The sequence below is a fragment of the Natator depressus genome, chromosome 1 (genome assembly GCF_965152275.1).
Source record: "Natator depressus isolate rNatDep1 chromosome 1, rNatDep2.hap1, whole genome shotgun sequence".
Classification (NCBI taxonomy): domain Eukaryota; kingdom Metazoa; phylum Chordata; order Testudines; family Cheloniidae; genus Natator; species Natator depressus.
Window position 1 is genome coordinate 144,901,349 of NC_134234.1, and position 17,652 is coordinate 144,919,000.

The 17,652-nt window shown below is 38.4% G+C and overlaps 1 protein-coding gene across 1 annotated transcript in view; it reads left to right on the top strand.

Moving 5' to 3' along the window:
• IL1RAPL1 (interleukin 1 receptor accessory protein like 1) overlaps positions 1–6,233 on the top strand; it is a 1,125,084-nt gene extending 1,118,851 nt beyond the window's left edge. The window contains exons 10-11 of the mRNA XM_074968407.1: positions 529–699; positions 2,020–6,233. Of these exons, the coding sequence (XP_074824508.1) occupies positions 529–699; positions 2,020–2,738 (890 nt within the window). The 3' untranslated portion in view covers positions 2,739–6,233. The remainder of the gene's footprint in view (positions 1–528; positions 700–2,019) is intronic.
• The last annotated feature ends 11,419 nt before the right edge of the window (positions 6,234–17,652 follow it).

Genomic DNA, 17,652 nt, shown 5'->3' on the forward strand with positions numbered 1-17,652 from the left:
CTGGGTGTTCTGGGCCACTGTATATATGTTTGGCATTGCATATATTAAGGTAGTCTAAGATATTGCAGTACAAACATGCAGTGCATGTTAATTAACCGTAACTATTTCATTTCTGGACTTTTGTGTTTTTAAATATGCAAATTTTGCACTAACATAGAGATTTACTTTCTTTTCTCAAGGCTAGAAAAGGCTTTATATTATTTTTTGTTTTTAGTGGAATTATCTCCCTCTGCTCAAATAACACCAAAAAAAACCAAACAGGTGAACTGATTCCCTTTACATCCATCCATACAAATATATATGCACAAATCACCTTCAGGGTAAGACCATGGGCTCTCTTACATCAGTGTAAATTAAGCATAACTCCATCAGTGTCAAAACAGGATAAATGAGAGGACCCATATCTGGATGTGAAAACTAGCTACTTTATCTATGGCATTTGCTGATGATATACAATTATCTAGTGAAAACATATTATTGTCTGAAGATCCAGTCAAAATACTTCATTTTCTTTCTTTCTTTCTTTAGACAACAAAGATTATGATGCATATCTATCCTATACCAAAGTGGATCCAGACCAGTGGAATCAAGAAACTGGGGAAGAAGAACGATTTGCTCTTGAGATCCTACCAGATATGCTTGAAAAGCATTATGGGTACAAGTTGTTCATACCAGATAGAGATTTGATTCCCACTGGAAGTAAGTTATATTAGGCCGTGTGTATGTGTTTCCTATATGGGGAAAACAGAAATTACATATATGATGCAATAATGTGTTTTCTATCATAGTATCCTCCGAATCTTATCCCTGAGTTTTCTCTGTCATTTAAAAAAAATATTTCATCTGATTTTGGGGGTGCACTTTTAGAATATTTGTTGGCTTGCCTCCATTATTCCCTAAAATAGCATTTGCTTACTTGGTTTGGGTACTATTTTCAGTTAAGATTAAAGGGTTCAGGAAAGACATAGACAGGAAAACATGACAAAACCAGTATTTTGTAGGGTTTGGTGAGGAGCCTTTCTATCTATGAATCAAATACTGATGTCCTTAATCTGTTTTAATTCAGTCCATACTTGGACAAATTCCCGTGGTCTTGAATGTGCACTGAGTAAAATCTGAGTAAGGACTTTGCTTATTCCAGAAACTAATCAAGCTTTTTATATGGGGAAAAATAGACTTGTGTTGAAACTAATACAACAGTGGAGTGATACATTTGTGGCTCTTTTAAGGAATGCTATATGCCATGGCATTCTGTTAGTATTCACAGCAGATGATTTTTTGGTGTGGCTACTGGAGAGCTTCAGAGAGCAAAATTAGCTGATTAGTGCTTAGTTTTATTCATTTACTACTTGATCATGTTTATTTTGCATAGTCCTGTCCAATTTTAGTTACTGCTTTAGTGAGAAGTTGTAAAGTTCATCTCCATAGCTTCCATGTAGCCTTCAAACTTCCAACTTCTTACTGGATTATTTCAGTTTATTTTTACTAAAGGCAGAAAAGAATCTTTTATCTTAAAAAGAAAAAAAATAGACCCGTTAGCAGCAAAGTTGTTGTTAAGATCTGCAATAACCTGAACATTAATTCACAGGAGGCAACATTGTAGATGCCTGGGGGGAAGAAAAAGACAGACTAAGGGTTGAACCCTGCAACATACACAAGAGTAACTTGTGAGTTTATTGTGTATGATTGGTACCCTAAATCACATGGTCGTTGTTCTGTTACCGCGCAGAATGACTTAAAACAGAAGAATGATGATGACTATGCATACCCTTGCATACATGCAGATATTAGTCTTTGTACAAAAATTTTGCCAGAATTCAAATATTCTGATGAATAGAAACCCATTCACTTGATGGGGGGCGGGGTAGGGGCGGGAATTGAATGAATATATGCAATCAATACTTTGCAGTGTTCAGCTAGCTGTTCCTGGACAGGAAAATTTAGCCCTGTTGTTTCCACTGAGGTTTTTGGGTGAGATACTTGCTTTGACTGATCTTGAGCAACTGTCTTTTTTTATAGCCTACATTGAAGATGTGGCAAGATGTGTAGACCAAAGCAAGCGACTGATCATTGTCATGACTCCAAATTATGTGGTAAGGAGAGGCTGGAGCATCTTCGAACTGGAAACTAGGCTTCGGAACATGTTAGTCACTGGAGAAATTAAAGTGATACTGATTGAATGCAGTGAACTCCGGGGAATAATGAACTACCAGGAGGTCGAGGCCCTGAAACATACCATCAAGCTTCTAACTGTCATTAAATGGCATGGACCAAAATGCAACAAGTTGAATTCTAAATTTTGGAAACGTTTACAGTACGAAATGCCTTTTAAGAGGATAGAACCCATCACACACGAGCAGGTTTTAGATGTCAGTGAGCAGGGGCCCTTTGGGGAACTGCAGACGGTCTCAGCCATTTCAATGGCTGCTGCCACCTCCACAGCTCTTGCCACTGCCCATCCAGATCTGCGCTCCACCTTTCATAATACTTATCATTCACAGATGCGCCAGAAACACTATTATCGAAGCTATGAATACGATGTACCTCCTACTGGCACCCTGCCTCTTACCTCAATAGGTAACCAGCATACCTACTGCAACATCCCTATGACACTTATCAATGGGCAGCGGCCGCAGACAAAAAGTAACAGAGAGCAGAATCCAGATGAGGCTCACACAAACAGTGCGATACTGCCCCTCTTGCCACGGGAGACCAGTATTTCAAGTGTCATTTGGTGACAGAAATGCAAGGGGGGACCCTAACCCCCTTGAGTAGGAGCTAAGTGTGCAGTCTGGTGCCTGGAACTACATCCTCGACTGCTGCTGTTAAACATGCATTACAATCTATAAAATACGAGGAAAAACAGGGTCTTGTACATATGTTTTTTGCAGTTTCTTTGTAGCATCAGTCTTCCTGTTTTACCCATGTCTCTTGCCATTCACATTTTTGACTTTGTTTTATACATCATTGGAATTTGTATATTACGTTTTTTTTTAAATGAAGAGACTGCTGTATAGATAGGAAATCTTTTTTGCTCCATTAGTATAGTTTTAGAATTTTTTTAAACATTTCTTGGGAATGCTTGGACGAAGCTATGTTAATATCAGAAGCACCATCCATTTTGTTGGCCTGCCTATCCTGATACGTGAAGGCCATGCCTGCTGCATTTCACCGTTGTGAAGAACCTTTGTTCTTAGGAGGACCCCGCCAATCATTCTGAGCTCCAATTTCATTACTTATCCCATGACAACACTCTTTCCTCCCACTTCCCCTTATGATGGTCCCATGCTGGGTAACACTACAGACAGTCTGATCATCTAACATTTAACTCAGTAAATGCCTGTCAGACAACAAGATATACCCAATATGTATCAATTGCCTCATAGTAACCACTACAGAGTGTGTAGAAAGTAGCGTTTGTTTTTGTTTTATGGATGAGTTGATTTGTACCCCTTTTATTTATATAAAGCAACAACCCTAATTCGATCACTTCTGGAATAGTGTGAATGTGTATGCAGCTTTTTTTTTGTTTGCTTGTTTTTATTAAGCATTTAACTTTTTCTTTTCCCCCTCTTAAATTCTTCAAATGAGGTTATTTGCAATTGTCAAACAAGTAAGGTAATAGGTGTTGAAGTGCAGTAAATCCTGCTGAGATTTACAGCGATGGCTTCCAAACCAAAGGGGAGTAGAAGGACAATATCAACTATGGTTTGTCACATTGTATTATAGAAAATGGATTTTTCTAAAAAGTAAGAGCAAAACATTTCTTTCCAGCTGAGTATGGATTCCCCTTGTATCTGAATGTTCCAATCACTGTAATTACTTTTCAATGATATATTCACATTTGAGCATTTTTATATTTTGTCTTAGCTTGTTACAATAAGTAAAACCTTATTAATTTCAAGGTGATTTAAATGAGAACTCAGGTAGTAAAAAAAGAAATTATAAATACCAACAAACATCAATGTTGTAAGAATAAACATTTATTTATACAATATTAATATTTAAGTCAGACATGGAAGCATTAAAAACCATTAAGTTTATTGAATAAATAAATAAACTAGTTTGGTTTTTAATGCATGATTCCATCATTGAGGAATGCAGATTACATGTGTGCTATTGCTCCCAGATTAAAAAAAAAAAATCACTGTTCAGACATCTCTAGAACTAATGGAATAAAGGATCTTACCCATATTTACATTCAAATGATGAAAAAGTCACTTTCCATTTAAGAAAATGTATGGAGTGGAGTTAGATATTTTTTTCTTTTTAAAGGGCCATATTCTCTGCTGGTGTAAATGGAACTGGTGGAGGTGCTCCAATGACCATCAGAAGAGGATTGGCCCCCTTCTTCTTCTTCTTTAATATCAACAATACAACATGAACACTAGGAAGCAGCTTTTGAATTTTTTCAGCAACTCATTAACTGTTAGGGATTTTCATAACAGCTGACTGGTGTTGGCCAATATAATGGATGTTGTGTGATTTGTTCATTCTTATTATCACTATATTCAAAAAAATACAAGTTTTAATATTTTGGTCTCATTAGTAAGATGTGATTGGTCAAAAATGTGTAACCTGCAGTTTGTGGGCATTTGTGGGGGTAAGTCAATATTGACAATGTCTGAGGAACGACTATTATGTTGTAACAGTCAAGAATTCTCAGTATCTGCATAACCAGTTAAAGAAGCTTTGGGATGTGCACTGACTTTTATTTGCTGACAAATGTTTATTTCTCTGACAATTCGCTCGGGTCCTTTTCTACAATCTGTTCTTTATTTCAATTGTGTCCCTCTGGACGTGTGCCAAATATCCACAAAATGGAAATGAAGCTGCCAGGGCAGATAAAATGTCAAGACAGTTTTACAAATTTGATTGTTTTCAGCTTATAAGACAGTTGTTATTTATTTTATATTATAAATGCCTGTCAGGAACTCATGGCATTTAACTTCATTTGACTGGATTCTAAATTCCTCCAATACCCAGAAAAATTAAAATATTGTAATACTCTTTCCCTTCGTCCCTCCCCTTTATATTTTTTTAAGATGAAGATTGGGATAAGGAATAAATATAGAGTGTAACAACCTGACGACGGTCACATTCTAGGCATTGATAGGTGTTTCTTTAGCCACATTGGGGGTACTTTCTTGTTCTATTTTTAGTGTAGATTTAAGCACTTTGAATAGCATGATTCAGGGATTGATGGATACTATTTGATATTCACACTATTTAAGGAAAGTTTTTCTTATTATGTTTTGTCATATTATTAAACAAAAACAAACAAATGAAAAAAGAAATACATGGAGAAGCTATCTATGGCTTTAGAAACATTCCTCCCAGGTATTCCTCTTCTATAAACAGCTCTGTGTGAGAAACAGTGAAGGAAACTGTCATGTGTTCACGTGGTCTATGTTTGACAAAAGTTCTGTTAGAAAGCAAAATAAAAAGGAAAAAAAAGCAATTTGCCCTAGTGCTTAGGCTCCATCCTTTTTTGGTTCAGATGTTCTAGTTTTGGATAATGCAGTCTGAAGTGTGCGTGCAATAGCCAACTGCAAGGGTAAGCCATTAAAAAACAAGCACTTTACCTTTGAAAATTGTAGTGTGGTGATTGGACAAAACTTATTATGCCTGGTTTCCATCTGTCACTAATTTGGGGTATGTCTATGGAGTCTATGCACATGAAGTATCTAGATACGGTGCATTCTTTCTTTCAGGATGGCTGTTGCTCGGGTTACACATTTTTTAGCCTTATATGCCAAATTCTTGCATTTTCTGTTAGCACCCAGCTGTTAAAATGAAGCAGACATTACACAATGGCAGATAATCAGACGCTACATATTTAGAAAGCCTGTTATACTTGTCTGATTAAAATGCACAACATTTTAGTTGAATTGCATGCATTAATGATCCATTTACATTATAGACTGAGCAATGAGATTTTGGGGAAACAGGCCCGGTGAGCAGGCTTCCCTTTTTCTCAAACTTAAAAAAAAATAGTTACATCTACAGACTTTGGAAAAACTTTATTAGGATGTAAGAATTGCAACAGTAAAGCAGACACTAAGAAAACCCAATCAAATAAAAGCCAAGGTAGGAGAAGGGGGAAACATCAGCCTGTTTCTTAATTGGTTTCAGAGTAGCAGCCGTGTTAGTCTGTATCCGCAAAAAGAACAGGAGGACTTGTGGCACCTTAGAGACTAACCAATTTATTTGAGCATAAGCTTTCGTGCATCCGAGGAAGTGAGCTGTAGCTCACGAAAGCTTATGCTCAAATAAATTGGTTAGTCTCTAAGGTGCCACAAGTCCTCCTGTTCTTAATTGGGTTATGGACATTCTCTGTTATGGAGTCCAGCCACAACTTAGTCCAACCTACATAAAGCAACTGGCATGTGCCACATCCTGCAGATGGATCAACAGTGTCACAAATACAGCCCTGATATCTGGCACACTGCTGAATGATTTTGCATTTGCTGGTAACCCAGCAGCGCACACAGTTGTTGGGGAATCATCCATAGTTGTGGTACATAGGGAGACAAAATTTTGTTGGCACTAAGAATCTTCCTCCATAAGAGGCTTAGTGCATGATCCAGAGCAACTATTTTCATTCTTACCCTCCCTACACACAACTCAATAACATTTCTACCCCTCTTCATAACTGAACAGGAGCTTTGTTTGGCTGGAATTAAACAAACATGGGCAGTTTCATAACACTTGGTATCTCCCTGCATAATGCTTGCTTCAAGTTCCTTAGGTGTTTTATTTCTGCCGCAGCTCTAACTCTGTTAATAGTCACTGAGTGGAGAAGGAGGAATGAGCATTACACCCTTTATGTATGCTTCAGTAGTGTCACTGGTTTTTGTAGGTTGGAATTCAGCATTGATACCATGCTGTCTCATGGGGCATGTTATTTTGCTGAACAGTTCCCCATTCACACTGGACATAACACCAAAAGAAGACAAGGCAGCATCACGCTTCTCCAACTGAGCTTTGGTTGGTGTTCCAGAATCTGCAGAGCCTTTGGAAGTAAAACCAGTAGAAATGAACATTAAGATTTTTCCTTCGCAGTTTTGTCTTTAATTCTGGTTGAGATCAAGTCTGGTCTGTGTACTGTACTAATAGTGTCTATGGCAAGACTTCAGGGAGTTATACCACACTCAGTAAACAGAAAATGTAAAGATGTGGCCATGTTAACAGTTCGGTATGTGGTAAAAAAAATTAAACCCCTCCCCAGTGGGCCTAAATAAGTCAGATAGTGCTAAGGTCTTGTCCTGGGAAGGTATCCTGTTTGTAACAATGAGAAACTTAACTTGAAAGCTTAACAGCATGCTCACATATCATAGTCAATATCCTCGATAACATCTTTACATAACGAACCAGTATTTGATTAAAACATTTTTGTGTCTGTTAAGTTAAGGTTGCATGGATTTCAAGAATTCTGGCAGCTAGTTTTGAATGTTGTATGAAGTACACAATCCCTATCCAATACATGGTTTATAGAAAGGCCCACACTACAGCTGTTAAACTGAGATTTTCGTTTCATTTTAGTTTTGACAGATGCCATTTTCTCCCTGACTGGTGTCAGATATAACAAGGGGCGGACATAAATGTTCATGATAAAATTAATTAGCTTTTTAAACCTTATCTCCTCTTTTAATTGAATCTTAGTTTTCTCCTGATCCCCAAATATAAATAGCATAAATGTCAATTCTTCAGGAAAGATAAGTACCCAATAATCACACTCACATCTTCAAAGGACTTTACAAATATTACCTAATTAATCTCCACAACCAGTTCAGAGGAGGGTAGGGAAATTGTGTCCTTACAGATGGCAACTGAGGTAGAGGGCTAAATCATCACCTGACTTACACAGCAGCTCCAGGGACTAAATGGGTGTAAGGTCCCTGCTTGCTCCCTTGTGTCAGAGTGGAAACCAGATGGAGTCTTTGTTCCATCTGCCACAAGTGGGCCAGCATATCTGCACCAGCATATGAGTGACATATGCCGGGTCAGCTATAGGCTCAGCATAGGTCCTTTCCCCTCAGTGCAACAGGGAGAATTGGAAATGGATTGTGCCTCTCCCAGTCTTTTCCATACTCATGGTAAACACTATGGTTGAGCCCAGCAAGTTACAAAGTTAAGATGAAAGCATCAAAAGTGTGATGACAAATAACTCCCAGCCTGTGCTCCAACCACACCTCACTGCTCCTGATCTTAACCTTCATTCCTTCCATTCCGCCCCCCATCCCCTTCATTTACTTTGGAGTCTCTACCGTGCTCAAGATAAATCACAAAGCGTGAGGTGCATCCTTCAAGCCTGGCTCATATGAACATTCTTTACCTGTGGGACTATTTGGGTGAGTAAATGTCACTTGCAGGAGCAGCCTTTAAATTTGTAAAAATACTTGCATTCACAATTCACACCCTTTTCTTCATCCCTAATGTCTTAACAGTGCCCTTTTGGGGTAACATCCCTTTCTTTTTAAGCCTCAGTGTGTAATCTATCTCTGGCTTATACACACCCCTGCATAAAACAATGATGCGGTGACTAGTTCCTATGATTTACCTTATTGTTTTAGCTTCAATTCTTAGCATAGATTGATTTTCCAAGCAATGCTGTAGGCTGTTGTGTGGGAGCCTGTTTTAAACTTGTTTTACAATGCTTGTGTGACAGGTAAACAACAGTGTATGTGGGTATATGTTTGGTTCTTTTAAAAAAAAATAAAAAATCTTCATTAGAAGCTTTGAACTTACAAAGTTGAAAGAAATTGTTTGCCAGCGTTAAAATTCTCTGGTGAACAGCTCACCGCTGCTCTATTTATGTGCTTAGGGATACTTTAAGTAGACAATTAAAACAATTAGTATTATACATGTAACTTTAGCATCACATTAGAATGTTGTACACTGGTCTTCCTAAAACCCAGAAAGCATCAAATGGTGACAATTATGTAAATACAAAGTAAAGAGGAAAACATCCGCACAGCTTTCTTATTGTCTCTAATTTGCAAAAATTACAAAGAAATCTTGCTTCTTATTTTAGATCACTGAAGCCATTTCTACCTCAGCAAAAGCATTTAAAATGTAAAAATGCAACCCTTTACAAGACCTATAGGCTCTCAAGAAGAGAAATGGTTTCAACAAATGGAAAAGCACTTGCATGTGCTTTTTCTCAAAAGATAGGTATCCAATCATTCACAGCACGTTAAAATAAAACAGTAACAACCGGATCCTGTAAAAGTAGACAAAGTCCAAGTAAAATGGCTTTGCTCACATGGAAAGGCTCTGCATGTGTTGCAGTGCCAAGGCAAACTTGTAGTCAGCCCACTGCTAGGTATGGATAGATTTGGGACGAAAAAGCTGGCCAAAGCGCCATTCCTGTGGTTCCATTCCACATGGCTTTGGCCATGTAGATACTTATTGTATACTGATTTACTAGCCATGCTCACTTTAAGGGGGTGACAGGCCCACTTTTCCTTATTTGTAGTTCCATTTGAAGGCCCTTCCTTGTAATGTCTCTAGAACAGAAGTTGTGTGGAGCAGTCCTGTGCGGGTGGCTGCTTGGTTTGCTCCCCAGTCCACCTTTAATACACAGCAAACGTTAATTGTTTCCCCTGCCTCCCTTTGCCACATTAAGCCCTTACATACCGGCATAATCAGCCTCTGGATACAATAAACAATGGATCTGATCATGATTTCAAACAGCACTCGCCTGTAGAACACTGGGTATCTAAAATTCATCAGGTGTTTTATTTCCCTCGCCTGTAATGTTGAAAGATACTTATTACAAAGCTTTGTTAGCGATACTAAAGGGTTTGGTGACAGGATGACCATATCCTCTTGAATCACTGCTTAATCACCCCGAGAGTCCCATGATTCATTGTATGTAACAATTATAGTGGCAATGGAGTGCATTATTCCCCCTGAAGTTTGATTGTATGAAATGGTAATGATGGACACTAGCAAATAGGATGCTATCTCTCAGCTTTTTTTTTTTTAACAGTTAGATACACTTAATTTATTGGGAGCCTTTCTATTGACTTCACTTTGAGTCAGAACCTAAGGCCCCAATCCTGCAGAGATGAGTGCTTAATGCACATGATTAACTTTACCCATTGGGACTATTCACAGTGCACAAAGTTAAGCACAGACATAAATCTTTGCAGGATTGGAGCCTTTGTGCACAATTTTGATAGGCAGGTAATTTTAGGTAAAGGAGAGAGCATTACTATGCATTGTTCAATAGATAACAAGGAAAATGGCCAAAGAGACTTATTACAACAAGAAACTTGCATTAACTGCCAGTGGTAGGAGTAACATTAGGCAGATTTCACTTCAACGAAGCAATGGAACTGTGACTAAAAAATAAGGAAACTAAATTCTGTAGAGGAATGTCTTAGCTCAGCGCCACCTTTCGTGTCTTTGGACTGAAGGATATTTGTCCACAGGATTTAGTTTCTTTAGTTATCCGGTCTATGAGAGCTGGATGTGTATATATATAATTATATATAGCAACAAAAAATTGCAGTGATAATAGCACTTGGGAGTGCAGTGCACTACATTAAATTAACAGCTAGAAGGGAATCCGAATAAAGCACTTTATCACCAAACCTGTCAGTCAGTCTTCTGATCTTTTAATGGAAAGAAATAGATGGATGCCATGTGGGACTTTGGGAGCATCTGTCCACAGATACTTAACCATAAGCAGAAGGAACTCAACGTCAGAGTACAACTGGTTTAAAGGAGAGCAGAATCAGGCCCAGCATTTGTAATCAGCACCCACAATCAGCACAGATGCTGGTTAAGCAAAAACCTGTAAAATGATTTTCCTATTTTATGTATTTTTGTTAAAGATGTAGAATTTTTCAAGTGTCTTTCACTGATGCTATATAAACCGTAGCTCAATACATATGTTCCTTCCAAAGCTTACTATAGGGGTACACATGTGAATAAAAACTGCAGAAGTTGACTCTTTCTTTAGACACTTTGTGCAAACCCACTGAAATTAAGGTAGACACACTAGAGTTAAGTAGAAATACAACAGACTATATTATGTGTACTGAATGTTAAATATTTTACCTAATGAGAGTAACTTATATTCATATTTAGTTAAAAAAATATAAAAGGGGCCATAGATAAGAGTGCATTTTTATTAGTGATGCTATACATGCTGCTGAAAAGCAAAAGGTAAATGTTACCCAATTTCAATGTATGTTACTTTAAATAGCATATTTCTGTTATCCTACAGTATATGACACCTTTTTAAAAATTTACCATGTTTGATACTTTAAACTGCACACCTTGTTGTAACAAGTATAACATATTTAGCATTTTGTACTTTCATTGATTTTTATTCTTAAGGGAGAAAAGACATCACTCACTAAATATGAATGCTGCACAGGTTAGCAATAGAGATATTGATTTTTGTAACTTTGATTGCACTTGCCTTAACTTTTCCACACATACGTGCGTGCGCGCACAGACACACAAAGATTAAAGGAAACAAAAACCACAAAAATAGGCAAGTTCTGCACCGAATATACTTTTTGCATAATTTAATGAATAATGAGACATGAGCCTATTCACTACGATCCTTGTAAAGCGTACATGAGCACACGATGCCGTAGGTTTGTTAAAGCACAAGGTGTACTTTGTCTCGATTTAGAACAACAACAGCGACACTTTTGGTGTAACTTTGCTTTAGATTTAAAAAAACAACCCTTTATTACTTGCATATGAATATTTTTGTATGATAATATCTGAAGAAGGTTTTAAACTGGAAAATTACTTGCTTTATGGCGTGCAACTTTTAGAGAAAATAAACAGGGTATATGTCCAGTTTGTAAAAATGTTTTCCTTTCAAGATTGCTCTTTCACTGGCTAAATGCAAGGTTATGACAACTTTAAATACTTCTTTTGTGAACTGACAAAAAAAAACAAAAAACAAAAAAATAAAATTATGTGAATAAGTTGCGTATGCAAACTTTTTTTAAAACCAATTATCCAGTTATTGTCAATAGTAATCAAGGGTAACCTAGGAAGATTCCAGTTTGGTCATTTTATTTTATAGACATATGTGGCTAGATTTTCAGCTGGGGCATCAGTAGAGCTGTTCCAGTTTACATGAGCTGAGGGTCTAGTTTTTTGCATATCAATTAATTTTAACACAAGATATATTCTATTCATGGGGAAAACCAGCAGTATTAATATCTGCTCTTCTTTCATGTGTAATTGGTTATTATTAGCCTTTCGGTCTCGGACTGTAGTTTGCATACAGGATTAAAATATATATAATATTACAGCTACTCAGTTCCAAATTGCTTTTGATGGGGGTTTATAGATTTCTTCATATTAAAGCAAGTAGCCAGTGCAGTATAAATAGCAGAGGGTCTCTCATACTTTGAGGAAGAGTTTATTTTTTAAAAAACCCTAATGCTTGATTCACCCCCGTATTACTCCAGTTTATGCCAGTGTAATGCAATTGAAATCATTGAACAGCATAAAAGTGGAATAACACAGTAGTGAATGAAATTCATAGCCTTGTGAGTGTGCGTGTGCGTGTTTGTGTGCATGCACACACATGTGTGGAGTGGGAGTACAATCTCGGATTGTATTGGAACTGTACTGGAGTAGAACTCAGGCAATATTGTCATTGTACAAATAAAAGCTAACCTGCAATCATCCAACATGTTTTAAAAGACTGATAACAATTTTAAGGTCCAGTGGTTTGGATCAGGAGAAATTCACTCATTTCGTTCTTAGAACAAAACACAAAGGGTTTGGTTCTCTTCTCACTAGCAGTGGTGTAAATCAGAAGTACTCTACTTAACTCAATGTAGTTATACCAGTGTAAAGTCAGTGTAAGTGAGACAGAATAAGCCACCTTTGCTCCTCCAGGCTCTTACTCCTTAGAATCTCCATGTCCCACCATTTTGAAAAGTGGAGGAAACTTTTGGCTTGTTTCTCCTTTCACTTTCACCAGTTTTAAATATGTGTAATTTCACTGATTTCAGTGGCGTGGCTCCAGATATTCACCATTGTAAGATGGAAATCTGTACTGGAGTGTGAGGACATAAACACAGAGCCATGCTTTAAGCTGCAGTTAGAAAACTTCCCAACTTGGAAATTCCCCTGTTTATTAAGATCCCTGCTGCAACCCATCCTAGACTTCTCTGGTAACTGTGGAGGACCAGGAATGCTATAACCATCCCTCCATCCCCCTTTAGTATGAAAGATTAAAACTTAAATGATAAACCAATGTGCATATACACAACAATTCAAAATAAACTTCAAATTCCTTATCATTATTTACACTATTATGTCCCCTTATCAATTGCACTTAAATAGTCCTGACCAGTAGGCTAAAGATCAAGTCTTTGAAGGGGTCTGATCAGTCTTGCAGACCATGTTCTCAGTTCTGTTGAGTTTGTGCGTGGAGTTCCGTGTGTGGGGGGCTCACTTCCTGACAGAGTACCAGCAAGGGCTACACCCTCTCTTCCTTGTGTTGGGAAATACTGAAGATTCTACCTGAGAAGTCCTTTCAGAGTCTCCACAATTTAGTCTGGGAGTTTCTGCCAAGTTCCAAACCGTTCCAAATGTCAGGGAGTTTTAGAGCCAAACTTTGTTCCATAGTGTCCATTCAGGTAGTGCTTTTGTTATGTGCTGAACACTTAAGTTTTGTTGTTGCTGAATTTTTATTTCAGCACCCTGTTTTTGAATTTCCTTCAGGTTTAAGCTGTATTGCTGGCACAGGTAAAGGCATCTTTAGCTCTCTTCTCATCAAAAGAGCTGCTGGAGATAGTCTAGACACAAGCAGTGTTGACCAATATGCCAGGAGTGCTCTATATAAGTCCACTGGGTTTTTTTATTTTATTTTTTTGCAGAAGTATTTTTAAAGTCTGCAGTGCTCTCCATCTCCCTGTTGCTCTGGGGTTAATGTGGGCAACCAGTATGCTTTCAAAATCAAAGTCCTGTGCAAATTCTAGGAATGTTTCAGAGTAACTGAGGCTCATTATCGGAGATGAGGACTTCAGGAACCCCATGTCTTACAAATATTGACTTTAGTTTCTGTGCTGATAAAGTCTGGGTAAGTGTAACCAACTCAGTATATCTGGAGAAGTAATCGGCTACAATAATGTATGCATGTATATATGTCCTTTCCAGAAAAAAAACAAATTAGTAGCTATCTGCTGTCAAGGTCTGCTGGTACCTTGGTAAAAAGCAAAGGTTTTTTACCCCCCCCCCCACACACACACTTCTTACATAGCTTGCAGCCCTTTACTAAGGTATAAATTTGCCTACTCAGACCGGCCACCATACAGATTGTTGTGCTCATATGCTGCACTTGTTTTACCTTGGTGTACCTCATGGATTTTGGAGAACATCTCCTTCTGAACTACCATAGGGATACAAATGTACCGCCTTTTCAGAAGCAGGCCACCAGCCATCTGAAGGTCATTTTGGCCCTACCAATTTGGGGGAGGTCTGTTGGAAGCTGACTTCTTCAACCTTATTCTCTTTGGCAACATTGAGTCAGTTTCTAGCATTTCTTATCCTTTACTTGTTCATCTCTAATTTGCTGATGACTGTCAGACGCTGGAATTGCTGCCAGAACAAATTTAATGTAGACTTTGGCATCTTTCTTTAGAGCATTTTTTCTTCCATTGGTGACTGCTCAGTTGCAACTCTAGATAGCGTGTCTGCGGCTATGAGTGCTTTCCCTGGTATGTATTCAGTACTGAAAGAAAATCACATCAATTGTAGTTGAAATCTTTTAATTTTAGGTGGAAGGTCATCCAGTGGGTTTGAACCCAGTAATGTCCTAGGAGTTTGTTGGGTGACCAGATAGCAAGTGTAAAAAATCGGGATGGGGTGGGGGATAATAGGTGCCTATATAAGAAAAAGCCCCCCAAATCGGGACAGTCCCTATAAAATCGGAACATCTGGTCACCATAGGGGTTTGTGGCCTGTTTCATTGCTAAAAATCAAGTCAAACAGATGTACACTGAGCTATTCACAGGTCCAAGTGACTGTTAGTTTCCTTTTCCACTTGAGCATGCCATGGCGCGGTTTCTCTGAGGCTTCTTGATATGACTGCAACAGATCTTTGGTCTCCTTTTAGCTACTTTTGTGTGAGCACTGCTCCTAAGCCATATGAAGATGTGTCAGCCACTGCTGTAGTTGGATAGTTTACTGAATATTATGCCAAAATAGGTGGCTACCCAGATCAATATATTGGGCTCATTAAGGAGATCTCTTAAGGGTGGGGGTTGGTTTTTTTTGGATGAGCTAAATTTGGTAAGAATTTTCCAAAAGGATTTGTCGTGCCCAGGAATCTTCTTAAAGTAGAAACATCTTTTGGTTCCAATAAGGAGAGTAATGCCTTCAGTTTGTCTGAATCAAGCTGAATTCCCTGATTCCTAATTATGTGTCATACCAATTTTATCTGCGCATTACCAAATTCACATTTTTCATTCAAAATGAGACCGGCGTGTTGGAAGCGTCTCAAAACTGTATGTAGTCGCTCCTCGTGTTAATTTTTAGCTCCGCCATATACCAAACACATCATCTGCATGGTAAAGGTTGCCAAGCAAACAATCTGAGACATTCTCTTTTGGATATGTTCTGGTGCTAAAGATATGCCAAATGTAAGATGATTGAAATAATACCTTCCAAACAAAGTGATAAATGTAGTCAATGGTATAAACTCTTTAGCAAGGGAGATTTGTCAAAAGCCTGCTGTAGCATCTAAGTTTAAGAAGATTTTGGTTTCTGATAACTCATCTAATGTCTGGTCAACAACAGGAAGCATGTCTCTTTCTCTGCACATGCTTTCATTAACTTATGTAAGTTCCACACAAATCTGGATTGTGACATTGGGTTTTGGTACTTTGGTGCTTTGACCATCCCTGCACACCAGACAGTTGGCTCTTCTGTCTAGGAAATAAGCCCCATATCTTCCAGTCTCTTTAATTCTTCTTTGGCTTTCCCTCACAGGGATATAGGAATGTGGAGTGGGGCTGTGAAAGAAAAAGGAGTCTTTGATGGCACCAGTTTTATTTTGTAGCCCCTTGACAGCTTTCCTAACCCTGTGAAGACATGTGGATACTTCTTCTGTACAGTTTGTTTTTTTTCCATTCATGCATTTCAGTTTCTCTACTAGTTGTAGTCCTTGGGTTGCTGGCAGCCCTAGCAATTGTTGCCAGCTGTGGCTTGGTGTCTTGCCTCATCTTTCATAGCTTTCCCAACCTCACCGTCTATTAAAGTACTTTGGTCTCCCACTCTCTAGCTGTGTAATGTTATTATGTTATAAATATTTTCTGTGTCGATATGGTCTGATGTAGTCTCCCCCCAGCCCCCAATGTAAGTCAGATTGCTGTTTCTCTGTGGTTTCTTGCATTCCTACTTTTGTTTCAGCTTTTAATAGTATGAGACCTTGGCCTAACTGAAGCTATTGTCTTTTATGCAAACAATTATTTTGTCTTACTAGTTCTTCTTTTAATCATTCCATATTTGCAATGTTCAGCAAGACTAGAAACTACAGTAATAAAAATCCCCTTGTTCTAGGCACTTCCTATTAAATTGGGCTATTTCATATATAATATTCTGCCTGCCTGTGAAATGGGCATCAAAAGCCTCTTTCACTTTGGAGTTTTCTTTCTTTTCCTCATCAGTGAGGGGCAGAGCACATAGTTATCATCAGCAGCATCACCCATGGCAAAAATCAGGGAATTTACGAGGTATTTGTGTGCTTTCTCTGTTAAAGCAGAAGCCATCCAGAATTGTTCATCTCCACGGAGCCAGCAAGGCCAGCTGTTTGAGTTGCCAAAATCAAACTACTCTTAAGAGAACCATTTGTGTTATGGTTCTGTTGTGATGTGGAGACAGGGCTCTTCCTGTCTCCTGCTGCAGCTTTCACAGGTCTCCTCCCTGATTTTCCACTTTCCCCACTCACCCACTATACTGACATTCTGGGGCTCTTTCTCTCCCCCTCCCCTTACTCCTTCTTTAGATAGTGTGAGGAGATGCCTTAAGCAGCAACTAGAGAACTCCCTAACCAGGAAGTTCCTACATTTGTAAAGTTTCCAGCTGCCGCACTTCCTGGTTCTCTCTGGTAACTGTGGAGGACCAGGAACTCTATAACCACTCCACAAGGATGCTTAGCACAGATAGCCATGCACTAATAGATAATAGATTTGTGGAAGCTTGATAAAATGTCTCCACTTTTTGTTGCAATTGGGGTTTAAGTTGATGCAATGAGTTAGCAATCCAGTTGTCACAGTATGCTATGCTGTAGAATGTGCTATATCCTGCCAGTACACGTGAATCACAAGATTTTTTTCTCCACTAAAAAAAATGGCAATTGGATTAGATCACTTCTACCATCATATGATCACACAATGAATCACATGGACTCAGTGTCACCACTGAACTATGCCGCTGAAGCCTGCAGCCTGAAGGGCCTGCTTGAACTCAAATTGCCCTGTTTACTCCCAAGAGTGATCTCTCTGAACCCTGTCCCTAAAGTGGCTACTTTTCATGATATTTTAATCTTTGACATAAGCAACACCCCAAAGAGTTTCTAGTCAGATGATTATGGTTTCACCGATACCAACACAATCCATTGCCCCAGGTACGATGTCAATAAACATATTATAC